At 39.8% G+C, this 22,106-nt stretch overlaps 1 protein-coding gene across 1 annotated transcript in view; it reads left to right on the forward strand.

The window, feature by feature from the left end:
* Positions 1 to 22,106, forward strand: part of LOC125234489 (G-protein coupled receptor dmsr-1-like) — a 118,771-nt gene that overhangs the window by 70,701 nt on the left and 25,964 nt on the right. Inside the window, exon 3 of the mRNA XM_048140749.1 lies at positions 9,475 to 9,633. Coding sequence (XP_047996706.1) covers positions 9,475 to 9,633 — 159 coding nt within the window. The remainder of the gene's footprint in view (positions 1 to 9,474; positions 9,634 to 22,106) is intronic.

Consider the following 22,106-nt stretch of genomic DNA (forward strand, 5'->3'; position numbering starts at 1 on the left):
ATAAACTGGTACAGGAATGTAATTTTGTAACAAAAAAGGTATTGCAAAACTAAGTAACGCCAGTATGCGTTACGCCGTAGACAAACGCTTACCAGATGAGGCGAGAATGATTAGTGCTAAATAATTTTTCATCGTATAGACATTTACGTAAAAATACCTAAGTACTCTAAGCAAACAAGCAATATATCTGGGTCGAAAGAGCTATCTAGTTTTATGTACTTCCTACTTTTATGTATTTACATACATACTCTACATACACTCTTCTGTATTACCAAAAAAGGGTAGCCAGAGCACATGAAGCTCAGAAGAATGCTGAATTTTCAGCGCAACTCTGAGCAATTAAGAGGTCGAAACACAACAAATCATTTTTGACAAACCTAAATAGTCGATAGCTCGCCGAAAGGGACAGAGCAACGCATTAGAAAGGGACAAAACTATTCGACCGTGAACTGCAGAGAAAATTCGTTTTTCTAGGAAGTGTCCTTTATGTGCGTAAGTACTCTTGTGATTAAAGCGGCATATGTTAGATCCACACGTATCTAATTTGCTCACGGCACCTCACGTCCCGTGTACTTTGATGTTAAACACAGCAATTACATCCCACACACCATTTTCTAACAAGGACAGGGAGAAAATAATAGTAATAACAACTTACTCCAGCTCGTCTTAGGGCTGATTGTGTTTGTTAATCTAATTATTATGCTCAAAAATTAGTAGGTACTTAGAAGTCGATCCTGTCTTAACAATTCGTTAGGGTATTAATTTTTAAAGAATATGAAGACGGCCTACTCTGAGCTTTAGGCACATGGTCCCACCGCGAGCTAGTAAGCTATGAGCTATCGGGTATAAAAACGAACAAAAGATAAGCACCCCCGTGCAAATAAAAGAGACACGGCGATATTGATAGCTCACCGCTGGGCGAGTAATTATAAACATCGCCGTGTCTCTTTTATTTACACGGGAGTTATCTTTTGTTCGTTTTTATAGCCGATAGCTCATAGCTTACTAGCTCGCGGTGGGACCAGTGCCTTAAGGAATGTCAAACATTAGCTCTAGCTGCGATATGGCAGTGTCAAATAAAGTTTGGTTCGAACTGTGAACGACGACGTTGAAAACTGAAAATCGTGCATTTAAGTGCGCAGCAATCATACTGAACATCGTGTGAAATCCATAGTCCAGTGTGTGCACAAACGCTCACGATAATATCTCTTTCGTAGCTGTCTTTCTCTATCGCTCTTGCGTATTGGCGCGACAGAGCCAGACTACCTTTCTGCGGCGTTTCGATTTCGTTTCGCGTCGCAGAAATGCCATTCGGCTACGGGGCCTGGCTTTAGCAGCTTCATTTTATATAGAAAGCTTTCAGTGATCCTTATCATCCATAATTTTTAGGGTTCCGTACCAAAAAGGTACAAAAGGAACCCTTATGCTGCAACTTGTCCGTCTGTCACATTACTAAATATCTCGAAAACTAATACTTATGCTATTGATTTGAAATTTGGAATAGTTATTATGAACATTGTTAACCTCTACAAATTGAAAGTATTTTTTTTTTTAATTTATTTATGTTGTTAGAAAATGGACCTTTAATGTCAAGTTACTAGGTCAAGTGGGGTATAATTAGAAGAGCTTAAATTGTACATATTAATATTAAAACTTTTTTTTATATTTTTTTTGTTGTGGAAAAAAAAATTTTTTGAAGAAAAATGTAAAAAAATACCGTCCAGACCCCTTTTATACTACGTCAGTGGCAAACAAGCATACGGTCCACCTGATGGAAAGCGGTCACCGTAACTATGGACGCCTGCAACTCAAGGAATGTCACATGCGCATTGCCAACCCATTAGAAACGTGTACACTCCTTTTTACAGCAAAAAGGAGTGTACAAGTTCTAAGGAGGATTCGGGTTGCCGACGACTCAAAGGACAATAAACGGAACAAATTCGTTCCGTAGGTCCTTCCGTCACCAGCACACCGCACCCTCGTTGAGCTCTGGCAGCCTTACTCACCGGCAGGGACACAACACTATGAGTAGGATCTAGTGCTATTTGGCTGCGGTCTTCTGTACGGCGGAGGTACTTCCCCAGTTGGGCTCTGCTCTAAATTCGAGCGAGATGATATCCGCTGTACTGTGCCCTACCATACAAAACAGAATATCATTCGATATGCCCTACCTCCTGACATAGAAAATTTAGCGCCGATCACTTATGCCCGGTCCCGGTTAGTCAGGGACCAAACGACCTATTTTACAAAAAGTCGTCGACATCTCTTCTAAATACCTAAAACAGGTATGGATGTGTTCCTCGTTATCTCCAGATTACGAATTGACCTGTTTTAGTTTAAGAAGGGGGGGACGGGTTGAGAAAAAGGGGGGAGAAAGATGGCGGCCGACCATCATAGATATTTATCCACATCTCGAGTCCTATGGCACCAATCTGTTCGTGCAAGGTGTCGTTTGAAAGCTTATTAAACCTACTTTAATTGTTTTTAAATAACTATACTCTTAAAAGTAACCGTTTACGAAATATTTGAAAATATGTGTTTTTTTATCGCGCACGAATTGCACAAGTACTAGAAAAAATGCGTCTAACTCAATAAACAATAACTTTACCGCAATTGATGTTATTATAAAATTTTTGCGTCTATTCATGTTCTTTCTAAAAATATAAGTTTCATTGATATATGATAATATATAACCATGTAATTACGAATTTGGTTTAGCAGAAGTCACTCTGCCCGGTCGCAGAAATGGGCGCTGACCGTAGTAAAGTATTAAATATTTTAGAGGTTCTATTTTACGGATCCATATGCGAGAGCTATCGTTTCAAAGCTAATTAAACCTACTATATTTTTTTATAAATAACTATAGTCATAAAGGTGGCTGTTTAGAAAATATTTGAAAATATGTGTTTTATAGACCATGTCGCACAAGTACCTACTGGTAAAAAATGGTTCTTAATCAATAAACAACAACTTTTCCGGAATTGATGTTACTATGAGATTTACGCGGAATTTCGTGCGCTTTCTAATAACATAAGTTTTATTAGTGTATGATATTATATAACCAAGTAATTACAAATATGGTTAAGTAGGGGCCACAGCGTCCGGCCACGTATGGATGCTGACCGTCGCCAAATTTTCTATATTTTTCAGATCCTATTTTATTTAACAGGAATCTTTTGAAAGCATATTATGCGTACTATCATTAGTTCTCAATAATTTTAGTTGTAACTGTAGTAGCTAACAAAATATTTGAAAATATGCATTGGAACCGATGTGAGTAAAACATGCTTCTAGCTCAATGAATTATATTTTTTTCCGCAATTGATATAGTTAATAACAAAATAAACGGCGAAATGTATGACCTTTTCAAATAATATGTTTTGTCAGTATTGCATAAAGAATTAATGTTAATTTATCCATCATACTCACTGCGCACCGTCATATACATGGATGACCATTTTCGTTGCCGTTTTCATAATTTTTAAGATTGTATCTTGGTGCATGACCAATAAACAATAACTTTACCGCAAATAATGTTATGATAAGATTTACAGGACATTTCATATGCTTTCTAAAAATATAAGTTTTATTGATGTATGGTATTATACAACCAAGTAATTACGAATTTGGTTTGCAGGTGTCACTGCACCCCCGTGACGTAAATAGGTGCTAACCGTCGCCTAATTTTATGTATTTCTCAGATCCTATGTTAGCGATCAATTTGTGAGAGGTATCATTTGAAAGCATATTATGCGTACTATCGTTACTTTTTAATAATTTTAGTCGTAATTGTAGAAGTTTACAAAATATTTGACAATATGTGTATTTTTACTGTATATGAATAGCATTCGCACTGATACGAGTGAAACATGCTTCTAGCTCAATAAATTATATTTTTCCGCAATTGATATAATAACGAAATGAACCGCAAAATGTATGGCCTTTACAAAAAATGAGTTTTGTTAGATTTGCTTAAACAATTAATGTCAATTTGTCCACCATACCCACTGCGCACGGTCAATCGTCATATAAACGGATGTCCACCGCCGTTGCCTTAATTTTTTCATCATTTTACAGATTTTATTTTACTGATCAAGTAAGTAAATTCGATACGTGATAGATTATATTTATTATGAATATACGATTAGTGAAATAAAATCTGAAAAATCATGAAAAAAGGCAACGACGGTGGACATCCATTTATATGACGGTGCGTAGTAGGTGAGCTGAACAAATTCAAATTAATTGTTTATGCAATACAAACCAAACTTATTTTTTGTGTAAGTCACACATTTTCCGTTTATTTTGTTATTATTTCAATTGCGGAAAACTATAATTTATTGAGCTAGAAGCGTGTCTTATCAATTCCAATGCTGTTCATGCACAGAAAAATACACATATTACTAATCAAATATTTTGTAAACTTCTACAGTTTCGACATGAAATATTAGAAATAAAGATAGTACGCATAATATGCTTTCAAATGATACCTCTCACAAATTTATCAGTAAAATAGGATCAGAATAACGTAGAAAATTTGGCGACGTCAGTCAGCACCCAATATCGTGACAGGGCGCAGTGACACCTGCTAAACCAAATTCGTAATTACTTGGTCATATATTATCATACATCAATAAAACTTATATTTTTAGAAAGCGCATGAAATTTCGCGTAAATTTTATAATAACATTAATTGCGGTAAAGTTATGGTTTATTAAGTTAGAAGCATTTTTTATCTGTATATGTGCAACTCGTGCTCGAAAAAAAAAACATGTTTTCAAATATTTTGTAAACAGCTACCTTTATAACTATAGTTATTCAAAAATAATTATAGTATGTTTAATTTTCTTTCAAATAATACCTCTTACATATGGATCTGTAAAATAAGAACTTAAAAATATTGAATACTTTACTACGGTCAGCGCTCATTTTTATGCGACCGGCGGAGTGACCACTACGAAACAAAATTCGTAATTTCATGGTTATATTATCACTTACCAATAAAACTTATATTTTTAGAAAGCTCATGAATAGTCGCGTAAATTTTATAATAACATCAATTGCGGTAACGTTATTGTTTATTGACTTAGAAGCATTTTTTTACCAGTACTTGTGCGATTCATGCCCGATAAAAACACATATTTTCAAATATTATGTAAACAGCTACCTTTAATACTATAGTTATGCGTAAACAATTATAGTAGGTTTAATTATCTTTCAAACGATACCTCTCACATATGGATCCGTAAAATAAGACCTCAAAAATTTTTAATACTTTACTACGGTCAGCGCCCGTTTATGCGACCTGTAGGATAACCCCTGCCAAACAAAATTCTTAATTACATGGTTATATATAATCATATACCAATGAAACTTATATTTTTAGAAAGAGCATGAATAGACGCAAAAATTTTATAATAACATCAATTGCGGTAAAGTTATTGTTTATTGAGTTAGACGTATTTTTTACTAGTACTTGTGCAATTCATGCGCGATAAAAAAACACATATTTTCAAATATTTCCTAAACCGTTACTTTTATGAGCATAGTTATTTGAAAACAATTAAAGTAGGTTTAATAAGCTTTCAAATGACACCTCGCACGAACAGATTGGTGCCATAGGACTCGAGATGTGAATAAATATCTATGATGGTCGGTCGCCATCTTTCCCCCCCTTTTTCTCGACCCGTCCCCCCCTCCTTAAACTAAAACAGGTCAATTCGTAATCTGGAGAGAACGAGGAACATATCCATACCTGTTTTAGGTATTTAGAAGAGATGTCGACGAAAATCGTGAAGGAGACGACTTGTGGCCAAATTGGCTCTAGACTAGGTCGGATTTGACGTAATCCTTAAATTGTTAAAGTTACTTATTTGATCGCAGTATGCAAACAATTTAATTTTGTGACTACCAAAATGGCAAAATGACGTAGGTAACGTTTCAAACTGAAGTACGTCTCGAATGTTCGGTCAAAATGCTAAAATAAATAGTAAGGAGAGGCTTGCATTAGAACATTTCAATGAGTTCCATTTATTGAGGAACGTTCTGAAAATAACAGATAGCTTTTGCGATGGTAAAAGTAAAAGGTTTCTTGGATGATTTCATTTATAAATCTACTTGTGTAGTATTTTATATATCTTATGTAGTTATAGCTTATCTTATGTGTCTAATGTGTCTTATGTGTCTTAGCCCGTGTGGTGACGGGTTAAGAATTTCACCACCCCCTTTCTTCCCGTGGGTGTCGTAGAAGTTGGGTTAAATTGTGGCGTAGGCGAGAGGCTGGCAACCTGTCACTGCAATGTCACAATTTCGTTTTCTTTAACCCCTTTTTGCCAAGAGTGGCACATAAAACTGTAGTTCATGTGCTCTGCCTATACCCCTTTTGGGATACAAGCGTGATTGTATGTATGTATGTATGTAATTATGTTATGTAGTTATATCAACACATAAAAGGTTTTTATACGTTTTAATTTTTAGAGGTAGGTTTTGTGTTATAGGTAAGGTTGATTTTATAAGCAGGTAAAGTGTAATACAAACCCACTCGCGTTAAACGCTCGTTGACAGTTACTTTGAAAAGTTCATATTGCGTATGTTAATGTCATTTACTGTCATCGCAATCATCTTTACAGTACATTGCTGCTGATGAAATAATTATGAGGTGATCAAATTAAGAGTAACTTATAAAACTCTTAAATTAATAACACTAATGAATTCTATGTCTGGCTGGTTTAATATATCGCCCGTATATTTTTACATCTCCACGTTTGAATAATGAATGAAAATGAAATATTTATTTTTCAAGTAAGTAGGCATATTACAATGCGCATATGAACGTCAAATAAAGCTACGCCGGCTCTAACCCTTAACATGCATTAAATAACAAGATACAATTTAACATGCAAAAATAGTCATCAAAAAATATTAACAGTCTAGGTAGTCCATGGAAATTAATTTCAATAAATTATAATCAAATTCTACTTTGCCAATTATTAATTCCACGCAGACGAAGTCACGAGGAAAAGCTAGTTTTCACTAAGCTTAGCTTCTATTTTAGACAATCTATAATTGATAGACTAAAACATCGTTTTGGTGGTTAAATAGACCGATGCGGGAGCGACATAGGCACTTTGGCAGAGAGCTGACAAGGGAAGCTCGCGACAGATTGCGACGTTTCGCTACGGTGCCTTTTCCCTTTAGTTAGCTGATATACTTAAGAAACCAAAAATAGCACAGTATTTGTGGCGCGGACATTGAAAAGCTTTGAATGACAGATGTGTTTACGCCGCTCCATTTGCATAATCTACGGGTCGAACTTTTATGTTTTTATCGCTAATGGAGAGAAACGAAGATTTGTTTACTTCGATGAGTTTTTATGATTACTCAGGGGATGGTTAAAAATAGCAATATTGAGTTATTTCTGGGTGAATTTCAACATACTCGAAATTTGCCTAATTTTGGTGGATTTTTTTAGTTTTGTAATATTTGTTGAAATTATGTACTGATGTTACATTAACTAATTATTACCAATGTTATGTATCAATGACCTTTCATTATAATAAGTAGTTTTAGAAAAATTACGATTTCAATGACATGGTCGCCACCAAAATTGGTCTACCCACAAAAATAAAAAATAAAATCAAAAATAAAGCATTTTATTAATTTTTCTATTATTTTCTACTTGAAATAATAAACTTTTAACATGTAATAAATACTTTTCAAATAGAAACAAAAACGTTACTGCCCTCAATTTGTTCACCACCAAAATTTATGCAATTTTGGTGGAAAATGTATTACGACCCACCAAAATTAGATATTTTGTGCGGGGCGGACCAATCCAGCAAGGTATGACACTTGTGTCATGTCTAAATGCAGGAACGAACCTGAATGGTCATGTAACGACACGTTTGTTCGTCTTGCTGCGTCTTGTTTAACCATAAAAATTATTTCAATACTTACCACCAAAATTGGTTCTTTCCCCCGTACAACTTTTGGTGCTCAGTTATAAGTGTCAAATTGTATAATAATATTGACTTGTCATCTTAAAATATACTTAATGTAATAAAGAATGAAGTTATGGCAAGTTTTCTTTATAGCTGCGGATTTACTGGATTTACCATAGCAATAATCCGCTAAAAACAGGCTCTGGACGCTACACCAAAATTAGAATTTCGATGGAAAATTATTTTTAAATTACACATAACACATAACACATAACATAATTATACATAACACTTGTAACAATTTGCAATATTGCCGAAGGTAGTATTTTAGGATTGGTTTTCATAAAAAAAATAAAAACCCGGAAACAATTAGCCCACACAATGATTATCAGCTCCGCCACAAAAAAATCACGCTGAGAAATTCACCCTTCTAGTCGATTATTTTATTAACCTCGCGAAGCCTGGTGACGTCATCGTTTTCAAACAAATTTTACATTTATAATATGTGTTTAGGCTTATAAAGCCCCCTTCCCTTCGTGCTAACTATCCCGGCATTTCACCGTGGCTCACGTACAATAGGACCTATTGAGATTAGCCTGCATTCCTCACAATGTCTTCCTTCACAGAAAATTTACTAGAAAATATACACTTATGAATATTTATTTTAGTTGTAGGTAGTAGTTGTCATTATAATTATCTTAAGATCATCGTAACAAATGGAAACCCGTTATGTCTCCCTCTGAGAAACAGGCATGTAGTTATATAATTATGTATCAATTATGTATGTAGGTAATTATTTAAGTTGCAAATCTGATTCACACTGTTTTTATTGACTGTACAAAGTATACTCGTACTTACACAACACAAATATCTCTAATGTTTCATTTATCATTGACTTCCAACAGTTCTAATACCTGGAAAGGCTGGGAAACTAAAGTATCTTCATAATTAAGTACTTATGTGAGTATTATTTGTATGAGAGAACTTAGCGCTGCGTCTTAGGGTCCCCCCACATCTAGCGTCTCGCGAGCGTCGCGTCGGGCCAACGGGCGACGTCGACGCGGCGTCGGGCTTTGCCCATACAGTTGGCCCGACGCACGCTCGCGAGACGCTAGATGTGGGAGGACCCTTAGTTGTAGGACTTGTGCTATACTTGGAAGTTTGTTCTCTCATGCATTATCAGCAGCTGTATTCTTCATCTCAGACGCTACTGTGCACATATCTTATACTATTTAGACTATTCTTGTATGTATAATTGCATACGTATTATACATAATTATACACACAGCGTATTTTAACAGCATATTTCTGATCAAATTATCATATTAAACTATCTGGATTTGGCCAAGTTTCAGAGTCTTTATTAGGTACAGTAAGCGTCAGAGAAAAGGACCACCCTTGGAAATCTACGACAATCGCGAGAGGAAAGGGGGTGGTAAATTATTAATTTACACGGGGTCGAGTAAATATAAAATTTGTAGTCACTTAGGTATTCTTGTAAAAAAATTGGTTTAACATTCCCATTGGTTTCCAGGTATGCACCATTGGCGTGATAGCCAACTGCCTCAACGTGGCGGTACTGACTCGCAAAGACATGGCCGCGGCGCCCATCAACCGGCTGCTCAAGTGGCTGGCCGTGGCCGACGTGTTCGTCATGCTGGAGTACGTGCCCTTCGCCGTCTACAGGTACCTGGTGAGTGCTCTCTGTTACTACTCGTAGCAGTGCTGACTCGCCAGCACCTGGCCGCGGCGCCCATCAACCGGCTGCTCAAGTGGCTGGCCGTGGCCGACGTGTTCGTCATGCTGGAGTACGTGCCCTTCGCCGTCTACAGGTACCTGGTGAGTGCTCTCTGTTACTACTCGTAGCAGTGCTGACTCGCCAGCACCTGGCCGCGGCGCCCATCAACCGGCTGCTCAAGTGGCTGGCCGTGGCCGACGTGTTCGTCATGCTGGAGTACGTGCCCTTCGCCGTCTACAGGTACCTGGTGAGTGCTCTCTGTTACTACTCGTAGCAGTGCTGACTCGCCAGCACCTGGCCGCGGCGCCCATCAACCGGCTGCTCAAGTGGCTGGCCGTGGCCGACGTGTTCGTCATGCTGGAGTACGTGCCCTTCGCCGTCTACAGGTACCTGGTGAGTGCTCTCTGTTACTACTCGTAGCAGTGCTGACTCGCCAGCACCTGGCCGCGGCGCCCATCAACCGGCTGCTCAAGTGGCTGGCCGTGGCCGACGTGTTCGTCATGCTGGAGTACGTGCCCTTCGCCGTCTACAGGTACCTGGTGAGTGCTCTCTGTTACTACTCGTAGCAGTGCTGACTCGCCAGCACCTGGCCGCGGCGCCCATCAACCGGCTGCTCAAGTGGCTGGCCGTGGCCGACGTGTTCGTCATGCTGGAGTACGTGCCCTTCGCCGTCTACAGGTACCTGGTGAGTGCTCTCTGTTACTACTCGTAGCAGTGCTGACTCGCCAGCACCTGGCCGCGGCGCCCATCAACCGGCTGCTCAAGTGGCTGGCCGTGGCCGACGTGTTCGTCATGCTGGAGTACGTGCCCTTCGCCGTCTACAGGTACCTGGTGAGTGCTCTCTGTTACTACTCGTAGCAGTGCTGACTCGCCAGCACCTGGCCGCGGCGCCCATCAACCGGCTGCTCAAGTGGCTGGCCGTGGCCGACGTGTTCGTCATGCTGGAGTACGTGCCCTTCGCCGTCTACAGGTACCTGGTGAGTGCTCTCTGTTACTACTCGTAGCAGTGCTGACTCGCCAGCACCTGGCCGCGGCGCCCATCAACCGGCTGCTCAAGTGGCTGGCCGTGGCCGACGTGTTCGTCATGCTGGAGTACGTGCCCTTCGCCGTCTACAGGTACCTGGTGAGTGCTCTCTGTTACTACTCGTAGCAGTGCTGACTCGCCAGCACCTGGCCGCGGCGCCCATCAACCGGCTGCTCAAGTGGCTGGCCGTGGCCGACGTGTTCGTCATGCTGGAGTACGTGCCCTTCGCCGTCTACAGGTACCTGGTGAGTGCCCTCCGTTACTTAGTAGGTAGCTTTTCTAAAATAGAGGCGAAATACCTGATTCTTACAGATCGTAATATTTTTGGGCTTCGTTGAGCTCAGAACCACCAGAAAATTCAATTCTAATATTCCTGACGATAAAAAATACACCACGCATGTAGTAGTGAGAAAAGTCTTTTACGAAAACGACGTAGTGGAACGGACATGCTGGGATATTGTGATCCATTAAAACATTTGTAATCCAAAATCGTCATTTACACGTCAACTTTACCGCCCAGGGTAGGACTAGGTACAAGTAAAAAATTATATAAAATTACTTTGTGCTCTTGTGGATATAATGCAACTTTCTCACCCGTTTTCGAAGAATCAAGACAGCCTTTACCAGTTAAGTAGTGAGCTAAAAGTAATTGGCACGTATTTAACCGGGCGACTAAATAACCATAGAAATGGGTATCAAATATAATAGTTTGGCGACTAAAATGGGGCCTCAAATTATTTCAATATGAGGTAGCATTTTAATGTCATTACGGCTACGGTTTATTCAGACGCGAGTACCAACTATTTATTTGGCAACTGAATTATTATATTGGAAACAATTTAAGAGAGACAGTTTAATAGGAAAACGGCTATCTATTAATATAAAATATACAGTTCTTTTAAAATATTTATATAGCAAATTAACATAAAAAGTACATTTAAAATTTATACATCGGCACTCATCACCTGAGCTGTCATTTTAATAAAAAAAAAGGATTCTTATAAAATATAATGGTCGACAAAATATTGTACTTATGGGTATGAAATTAGGTGTTTGGGAGTGCTGGCAACTTCGTCTCTATACAATGAATTTAACTTTTCATGACGTTTACTCTATCGAATCTAAGGCCGGTCTTACGTCACTCTGAAAGATTCATTTTTTTGGCAGGAAAACCTTACTCAGAATATTCCTTGGCATAAATCGTTCCGCAGATTTTATAATATCCAATCTTATGCTGGCATAATGTTAATGAGCAAAATAATCTTCTAAATTAAGAGTACTTCCGTAGATTTTTGTTTGCATAATATTTAGGCAGTAAAAAGTTGTCCATCTTCTTCCTATTTCTGTTTTGATAGCGAGTCTTGTGTGTTGGGGATGCAAGATACCTAACACTCCTCCTCGCTTCGCTCGTCGTCGTACCTAACGGTGCCTCTGGGACTGTATTTCATTTCCTTTTTGCTATCGTTGTTTTGTTCATACAAAGTACCTAAGAATTATGCCATAGCAAATTTGGTAGGACTTATATTCTACTAAAAAAATAACCTAACACTAACCCACTTTTCTGCTAGCAGAAAATAATTCTGCTCCTATACCTCTAATATTATACTATACGATTAACACGGTACTTTTTTTTAAATGCCATGTCGGTGGTAAACAAGCATACGATCGGCCTGATGGAAAGTGGTCACCGTAACCTATGGACGCCTGCTACTCAAGGGGTATCATATGCGCGTTACCGACCCATTAGAAGCTTATACTCGTACACTCCTTTTTGCTGTGTATTTATTATAAAATGATTTGGTACGCGTTCCCTTATAGAGATATATTTAAATACTACTCGTGGTTTACAGGTCGCAAATACGATGTTTGAATAGAATAAGTAGAATAGAATAGAATAAACATTTATTCATGAACACAGGCAAGACAAAATACACATAATAACAACAAGACGGAAAGGAATGAAGTGCCACGAAATGGCCTTATCTCAGCGTGTTGCTGGTGACTTCCAGCGCTGATTTTCCGATGGGACCATCGTTTCCATAAAGAAACGATTTTATATGTTTTTTTTTTAAAAACCTACTTCCCAGTAATTTTTTTAGTTGCCTCTGCAATTTAAATACTACTTTAAACGATGAGCTAAGTATAATTATTTAGGTGCTAACATCTATATGACTACAAATATTAAAAATCTTACGCTTTACAATACTAGGTGCCGATTATTATTTTAGTCGCCAAAGTATTGTTTAATGTTCCCCGGCAATATTTTTGTCGCTTGAAATTTGCTGCCGTTTTTTCAATAATAATGATGCTTAATATTTGAGGCTCATATTATATGCCAAAGTAATTTGGCTAAGTAGATGAGATATCGATTCTCTGAGCTAATACGTATTTTGTAACTTCCTAAAAATGTATCACTGTTAAAGGTAGACATTGATTGAGCTGAGGAATAATTATTTACTTACAAAAGGATCAGCCGGCGTAGCCGAATGGCAATCGTCGACGTCAGACGCCTACAGAAATAATAATAAATAAATAAATAAATATTGGGGACACCTTACACAGATCAACTTAGCCCCAAAGCTTGTACTATGGGTGCTAAGCGACGATATACATACTTAAATAGATAAATACAGACTTATATACATAGAAAACATCCATGACTCAGGAAATAAATGCCCTTACCGGGATTCGAACCCAGGACCGCGGCTCAGCAGGCACTACCGTGAAAACACAATCTCGTTAAACGCTCGTTGACAGTTGTCATTGATTGTCATCGCAACCACGTTTACATACATTGTTGCTGGAAAATTTGTCAAAAAATCATCATGGGGTGAAAATTAAGAGTAACTAAAAACACCTCTCAATTAATGATAACACTAATGAATTATGTGCCTGGTTTAATTTATCGCCCTTATCACGTTTACGCGCTGTATAGTTAATGTCATTTTCGGTCACGTTTAAGCTGCTGAGTAACTTATTCAAAATAATTTTTAAGAAAAAAAAACCGTCGCCTTTCGGGTTCTGGTGAAAGCTACTTGCGAATGTTGGATTATGTAGAAATGTGTAAGTATTTTTTAAAACTGCTTTTAATGCTTTAATTATTAGATGGCAACACAAATGAATATACGTATAACGTTAAGGTTTGAGGAGTTTCCTCAATTCCTCATGAATCCGATTATATTATAAGAAATCGAAGCTTGACAAACTTTGACTTCAAAACTTATGCTTAACAAACATAACTAAATAAATGTCACTGTTCTGAACTTAAATGCATGCTTTTCTTACAAAAATACCAAAGTCACTATGAGTGTGCCGTTCTGGTTTGAGGAGTTTGGTTCTGGCCATGATCAGCAGTTCCACTGCACCAAATATCACTGTTCTGGACGAAAGTGCATGCTGTTCTTATAAAAATACCAAAGTCACTATAAGCGTGCCGTTCAGATTTGAGGAGTTTGGTTCTGACCATCATCAGAAATTCCACTGCACCAAATGTCACTGTTCTGGACGAAAGTGCATGCTGTTCTTATAAAAATGGCAAAGTCACTATAAGCGTGCCGTTCAGATTTGAGGAGTTTGGTTCTGGCCATCATCAGCAGTTCCACTGCACCAAATGTCACTGTTCTGGACGAAAGTGCATGCTGTTCTTATAAAAATACCAAAGTCACTATAAGCGTGCCGTTCAGATTTGAGGAGTTCGGTTCTGACCATCATCAGAAATTCCACTGCACCAAATGTCACTGTTCTGGACGAAAGTGCATGCTGTTCGTATAAAAATACCAAAGTCACTATAAGCGTGCCGTTCAGATTTGAAGAGTTCCGTTCTGGCCATCAACAGCAGTTCCACTGCACCAAATGTCACTGTTCCGTACCTAAATGCATGCTGTTCCTTTAAAAACACAAAAATCACCATATGTATGCCTTTCAGATTTGAGGAGTTCCCTCGATTTCTCCAGGATCCCATCATCAGAACTGGGTTCTGAGAAAAATGGGACCAATCTGTATGCATATACATTCAATCAAAAAAAAAATTTCAAAATTAGTCCAGTAACGACGGAGATATCGAGGAACAAACATAAAAAATAAAAAAATAAAAAAACATACAGACGACTTGATAACCGTCCTTCTTGAGATATGAGGCGACGGTTAAAAATCAAAAACCATAGTGGAGGGTCTGACCCCGTAGCCGAATGGCATTTCTGCGACGCGAAACGCCACCGAAACGCCGCAGAAATATAGTCTGCCTCTGTCGCGTAAGTCCGCAAGAGCGACAGAGATAGATCGCTACGAAAGAGATTATCGAGAGCGTTTGTGCATTCGACTACGCACACTGAAATCTCTTTTCTCTTTGCTGTGTGTCGCGCACCGACTCGCCAATTGAGACGCAGCAACGCCGAGTGAATCGCTAATGTCGCTGCTATTGTTCGCGTCTTTTCTACTGTTTCATGCTTCAGAAATGATTTTTCTACATTGTCTAATACAATTAGAATAGTTAAAGATTAATTGTTATCTATTAAGATGTTTTCTTTATCTTTCTTTCTTGGATATTAAGTCACCAACTTAGTTTATTTCTTATAATATTATGGTGCTGATCATGTCCTCGACGTATCTGTCGACGGCTACGTCCTGACAAGCCACAATTTTTTTGTATAGAAAGAAAGTGTGTATTTTAATTTTATTAGCTTTTAGATACGTGCATGGGCACGAGAGTAACTTGCAAAACCAAATTTAGTTTTGAAAGTACGGCAACACGGAGCGCAGTATAGTTGTCCAATGCATTATTTGTGTCGAGTCTTTCGGAGCTGACTTTTGGCGTCGTCTTCAAGCCGGGTGCGTTCAAAGTTATCAAGACCCGTATTGACTGACAGCTGTTCGCCAGTCTAATCTCCGTTTTGCAAGTTCCTCCCATGACCCATGACTCACAGGATATGCCAGTGGCCAACAGATGGCGTTTTACGACGTCCTTGTATCGCAGGTACCCACCAACCTTGCGTTTACCTAGAGCTAGCTCAGAGTAAAATACTGCTTTGGGCAGTCTTGATGGCGCCATGCGTACAAGATGGGTACCTAGGAAGTTTGGAAGTCACACGATCTGAGCTTTAACACAAATCTCGCCGTCTATAGATCAATAATACTGCCTTTGCTCTACGCCTCGACACATGGTGTCTGTACAAAGGGAACGTTAAACGACTAGACACATTTCATCTACGCTGTCTCAGTACCTACAGACCAATACTAAGGTTGAGATGGCAGGATCTTGTTCCAAACTCGGAGGTTCTGCGGGCATCCCGGGCATGGAGTAGTACTCATGAAGCGCCAATTGCGTTGGTGTGCGCATCTTGTACATATATTATGGTATTCTATTGATAGTGTTTTTTAGGGTTCCGTAGTCAACTAGGAACCCTTATAGTTTCGCCATGTCCGTCTGTCCGCGGATAATCTCAGTGACCGTTAGCACTGGAAAGCTGAAATTTGGTATCAATATGTATATCAATCACGCCGACAAATTAGTAAAATAAAAAGTGGAAAAAAATGTTTTGTTAGGGTACCCCCCCCCCCTACATGTAAAGTGGGGACTGATTTTTTTTTTCATTCAAACCCCAATGGGTGATACATTGTTGGATAGGTATTTAAAAATGAATAAGGGTTTACTAAGATCGTTTTTAGGGTTCCGTACCTCAAAGAGGAAAAACGGAACCCTTATAGGATCACTCGTGTGTCTGTCTGTCCCTCTGTTACAGCCGATTTCTCCGAAACTACTGGACCGATTTACTTGAAATTTGGTACACGTATGTAAACCTGTGGCCCAAAGACGGACATGTAATTTAATTAAATGAAATTTGATCATAGGGGTCACTTTTGGGGGGTAAACTTGAAAATTAAAAATCAAAGTTATTAAAACTATATTGTGTTATATATCAAATGAAAGAGCATTTTATGAGCATTGGTACTAAATAATGGTTTCGAGAAACAAACATCATAACAACTATAAATAAGCTTAGAAATAATAATAAATAAAATAAATTAAATTAAATTAAAATAACTTATAAATAAAAAACCTCGCCCAAGTCGCTGCCACCGGGTAGTGTGCCCAGAAGGCTGGCCGCATTGCCACGTTGGATGGCAATGCTAATGCGTTGAGCAAAATATTGGCCAGCCCTCTGGTCACCTGTAACGTCAATAAGGCGCGCCGCTAGTTCCTTGTACATCTGACGCGCGCTTGGCCCCCATGGCCCCAGTGTTTCCACACCAAACGCCGCAAAAATGTAACTGCTGCCAAGGGTAGCATATTTGCGGCGCTTGAGGTCTTCGGCCGCAGACGCCGCATGACCAGCACCACCGCTGGTGCCCTGAAGATGGGACGGCGCAAGTGTGTCAACACACGTGGCATCCCAAACCAGAGGCCGACCCAACTTCCAAGGCACCAGAGTCATACCGTCGGGCCTCTTGCCATCGTCCCTTGCCAGGCCGACTGGCTCAAGGATGGCTGGGACTTTGACACTGACAAAGGCCCTTCGGATGATATCGTTGATGCCGGCATGTCGGGGTATGCGGCCGGCGCTTCTGCCACAGGAGAGCCCATGATGCCCATGACTATCCACCATGGTACCACAGCGGCAGCGATGGGGGACGTTAGTTGTAATCCCCAGACGCAAACATGTCGCCAGTCGGAAGGTGGAGTTGTCGAGTAAGGTGCCTATGGATGGTGAGGGTACTGCTTGCAACCACAGGCCCGACTCCCACTCCGCAGTGGCAAGAAGACGAGCTCGCTCTGCCGAGCTAGTTGACGTATCAACAAGACTATTCCGTACTAGACGGCAGAGCGGCTCGTCCCACTGCCTCTGCGAGCAGAGATTGTCAGGCGGATCTGCGTTGCCACAAGTTAGTAGCCATACGTTCTTGGCCTCGGTGCAATGGGCTGCCTCTATGGTGCCGAGAGAAGGAGTTAATATGCTCTCAATCAAGGTTTGAGCACTGTGCACCGAGGATAAGAAAGCTGGGAGCGAAACACTAGAAATTTTGCGGATGCCCAGGCCACCGTGCCGAACTGGCAGAGTAGCCTGGGTCCAAGACCTTTCTTCGAAACGAATATTAAAAACAGATGACAGAGTGTCCTCAATTAGCGAGTCTAATTTGAGAAGTAGACTAGGATGCTTCCAAAGGTGACTGCAGCGGAGAACGTACGTAAATTTGGGCACAAATAGGCAGTGTCGTATAATGGAGTAGGTAGTGTGCATGTTAATGTTTAAAAGACGGTCCGAAATAGATCTGAAATTTTGAATTTTGTCATTAACGTATTCGTCGAAAGATTGGTCTAAAATTGGGCAGCCAAGGAGTTGAAGTTCAGTTTCGCGGATGATTTTTATTCCCGGGGCAGTCAAAGCAAAGTCGTCCGCTATTCTTTGACAGCCAGTAGCATGGTTTGAGATGAACAGTTCACATTTCGAGAAATTTAGAGTTAAGCCGATAGTCTTTAGGTCGTTAGTTAGTGCCTGTAAATCGGCTAAGACTGTGCTGGCATCGCCTCCAAGGGTCCCATCGTCGAGATACCAGATATTTAATTTAGAATTTAGTTTTTTGATGATAGGGTGGATAGCAAGGCTGAAAATAGCTGGGCCCAAGGGATCGCCCTGCTGACAACCAACAGATGAAGCCAAAAGATTACATTTATAAACAAGTTTAGATGGTGAACTATAGCACTGCCAAAGAAAATTGTATGTTTCGGGAATTTTTTCTTTGATTTGGGTCAGCAGGGCGCCTCGGTCCACGGAATTGAAAGCATTTGTTACGTCCACCTTCAACAGCACCTCGCCCGCCCGACGCTCCACGTAGGTTCGCACGGCATGGACGGCGGCTTCGCAACCGCTATTGGATCCAAAACCCAGTTGGAGGGGGCTAAAGTATTTGCCTAATTTTGTAAGAACAGCACGGCACGCTATTTTTGCAGCCAGACGGCGGAAAGTGGATCCAACGGCGATTGGCCGTATACCACCGTCTTTTTTTTGTAAAGCACACAAATTGGCACCGTAGAGGATGTCAATTACGTCTGCGGGTACTTCACCTGCCAGCATAATGTTTATTAGAGACGTGACTTGTTTAAGGAGCTCATCACGCGTTCCGTTACAGTCATTGCTTAGCAGATCCTTTAGGTGTTGTGGCGTCAGGCCATCTAGGCCACCAGCAGAGCCATTCGGGAACGACATGACGGCTTCCAGGACATCCTCGGCGCTCGCCTTAAGTGGTAGATCACTGGGCTGGGGAGGGTCGGGCAAGACGAGGCTGGCTGCTGGAAGTGGATGTTTGTCAGTTAGAGCTGAAAGTGTGTCTGTGCTGTTCGGTGCTACCACGTCGCTAGAAAATATGATGCGGGCGGCTCCCCTAATGTCGCCATCGGCTACCTTGCTTTCTACTAATTTATACAAGTTTCGGTTGTTAAAAGAGTGTTGAGGGTAATCGTGATGTACTGTAGAGTTATGATGGCAGTTTTCTTTAATTTTGGCTGTTAGGGATTTACTAGACTCGTTTTTATTAACATGTAAAACTTTAAAGGAAAATGTCAAAAGTTCCTCCCAGGCGTGTTTTGAGTTCTCGCTCACCGTTGTTTTAATAGTTTCAGCGAGGATTTTAGAAACTGCAACGCGAGCGCCCCTGGGTATACGTTTGACAGTAGGGAGGGTATTTTTTAGGTTACTGAGGGTTTGCCAAAAAGGTGGGTCGATAGTTGTAGATTGTGGTGGTACTGGTGGTGTATTGGGTATCGGTTGTGGGACGGATATTACAGGGGCCGAGCATGAGGTCTGGGTTGTATGTTTCTTGGAAATATGGATATTTAAACCTCTCGTACCTTTGAAGTATCGAGGGCATTGTGGGCAGCGAACATTTATATCCAGCGACGTGGTAGGGGCGACATTGGTTGCTAATAGGGACATTAAGTATAGGTACTAAAACTACTTATATATACTACCTAATAAAAAGGATAAAAATTAACCAATATTAGAGATACTTATAGTAATAAAACACGTGAACACTATGAAGTAGATTTCACTTCAAACAAAAAGTATATAGTTTTCGCCAATCGCCAAAGCTTTTGGGCATACATAAAGCACATTGCATATAAACAGTGACCACTCCAGGGTATTCCAAGTCTGGCAATTCAGCATAACGTATACAGTACAGAATAAAACAAAGCATAAATAATTAAATCAAAGCACGCACTCATACACTGAATTTTTTTTTATCACACTTCACGGTATCTGTTTCGTTATTCATTGATATAATATAGTGATAATAAACATGTAATTTGGCGTTCAAATACATTCAACAAAAAGTAGAACAGCGAGGAGGCGCTCCAATCACCAGCTGCCTCTACGTCACCGTGCCACTGCGACTACGGTCGTGGGCAGTCTTCGTTGTCGCCTTGGCCTTGACTAAGGCACGGAGCGCAGGATCTGCGCGGACCCATTGCCACAACATTGCACAGATGTGTCGACTTGAAGCCGTCTTCGCTTACACTTCTGATCGGCCACCTACCGGTTCGACTTCAATGCTACGAATATTATATGCAATTATTTGGCGTTTTTTCATGCATTTTTGGAAACCTTTAAAAACAAACACAAAATTTAATTTAAATTGAAACGGGAAAAAATTTGGCAGCTGCTTGACATGACAGCGTCAATCAATACTTATTATGAGCATTTGAAATATATTTTTTTTTAATTTTAAATTTTGGTACTTTAGAAGTAATTTAAGAAAATAGACAAAAAATGACCATTCCCCCCCCTTATCTCCGAAACTACTTAGCGTAAAATTTTCAAAAAAATACACGAGATAGCCCTCTACCTGTAGATTACAGGAAAACCTATTAGAAATCTACAGTCAAGCGTAAGTCGGACTTACGAGAAAAAACTCAAATTAAGATTTTCACTCACTGACGCTGCAAGCAGTACTAAACGTCTTAAAATTTTGTAAGCGTGATGGACAGGTAGAAAGAAATTCATTTCTGTCTTTTTCTTTTTAGAAATTGTTCAATTTTTTTTTTCATTTGCCAAAATGACTTAAGTTTCTACTAAAAAGGAGGCGCTTAAGACCGTTTGTAAGTGGACTGAGCAAAATTTTGTTCAAATCGGTCCAAAAAAGGTCTCTGTTGACGAAAACATAGAATTTGTGCCAACGACAGCCCAAATCTGAAGTCCATTTTGCTCTATCTCTTATCGTTTCCGAGATATATACGTAAAGTCTTGAAAGTGCGAAAAGTTAACTTTGCCATCACAGTCGTTCAGGCGCTCATGAGTTCTTTGTATGGAAAAGTCGAAAACCGACTCGCACTTGACCAATGTTCATAGAATGTGTTGTGGTTTTTTACGCGGGTCCGCGACTGACGACGTTCGAATGTTTTGTTCGGAAATGTTTGAGGGTGGTTTCTTTGAAACGTCGCCGGCGGCGGGTGGTTCGACGGGCGAAGGTCACACGCCGCACGCGACGGTCTGTATTCGTTTTGTACAATAGCAACGGACGGCGGGTGGCGTCTTGATATGGAAAATGACTGACTTCACTAAAGATAATGATGAACTCATTGAGGTAATACTAGAGAGGACACTGCGAGCAAAACGTTTGCGCTACAAACGTAAGTCCATTGGACTTATGTTTCTGCCTGCACACAAATAAAATGTAAAAATGCCTTCCTGCGCAACAAGATGCTGTTTAAGCCATACGAGAAAATCGAATAAAACTGACGTGTCACATTTCATCGGTTAGTATACACGCTATGTTAATCGATCTTTATTTAAGTAATTATTTCAATGAAGGGACGCGCTCCTCAAACGCGAAGCTATCGCTGCCATTTTATTGAACGAAATCATAGATTAATCGCATCATAATCGCACAGACTTGACATGTAGGTAATGAAGTATAGTAATTGTGATTATATTCTGTTTGTAATATATAAAAGAGAAATGTTAAATTTATTTCACGTTATACTTATGAATACTACACAGTTCTAACACGAGTTGTAATCGATATTTTCATACAATAACCTATGATTTTCTTCAAGGGCAATTAAAGTAGGTATATGAAAAAAATCAATAATGTATTTTTGTTTCACTTAGTAGAACTTAAACATAGCACAATGTATGATAGTGCTAAAATTAAACTACTTACCCCCTTATTCATAAACGTTCACTAAAGTTATCAAGCCGATAAAGTTCGTTTGTCCCTTTCTATCACACCAATACGCCGAAAAGGGACAAACGAACTTTATCGGCTTGATAACTTTAGTGTGCGTTTATGAATAAGGGGGTTAGTATTTTACAAAAAGTATAAAAAAAGGTCTACACTAAGAGTGTCGCGTCTAGGTGGTCATTGGTCAAGTCTTACTCTATGACACGGTACCTCCCCACGCATGCGCCGC

This window comes from Leguminivora glycinivorella, chromosome 16 (assembly GCF_023078275.1).
Source record: "Leguminivora glycinivorella isolate SPB_JAAS2020 chromosome 16, LegGlyc_1.1, whole genome shotgun sequence".
NCBI lineage: Eukaryota > Metazoa > Arthropoda > Insecta > Lepidoptera > Tortricidae > Leguminivora > Leguminivora glycinivorella.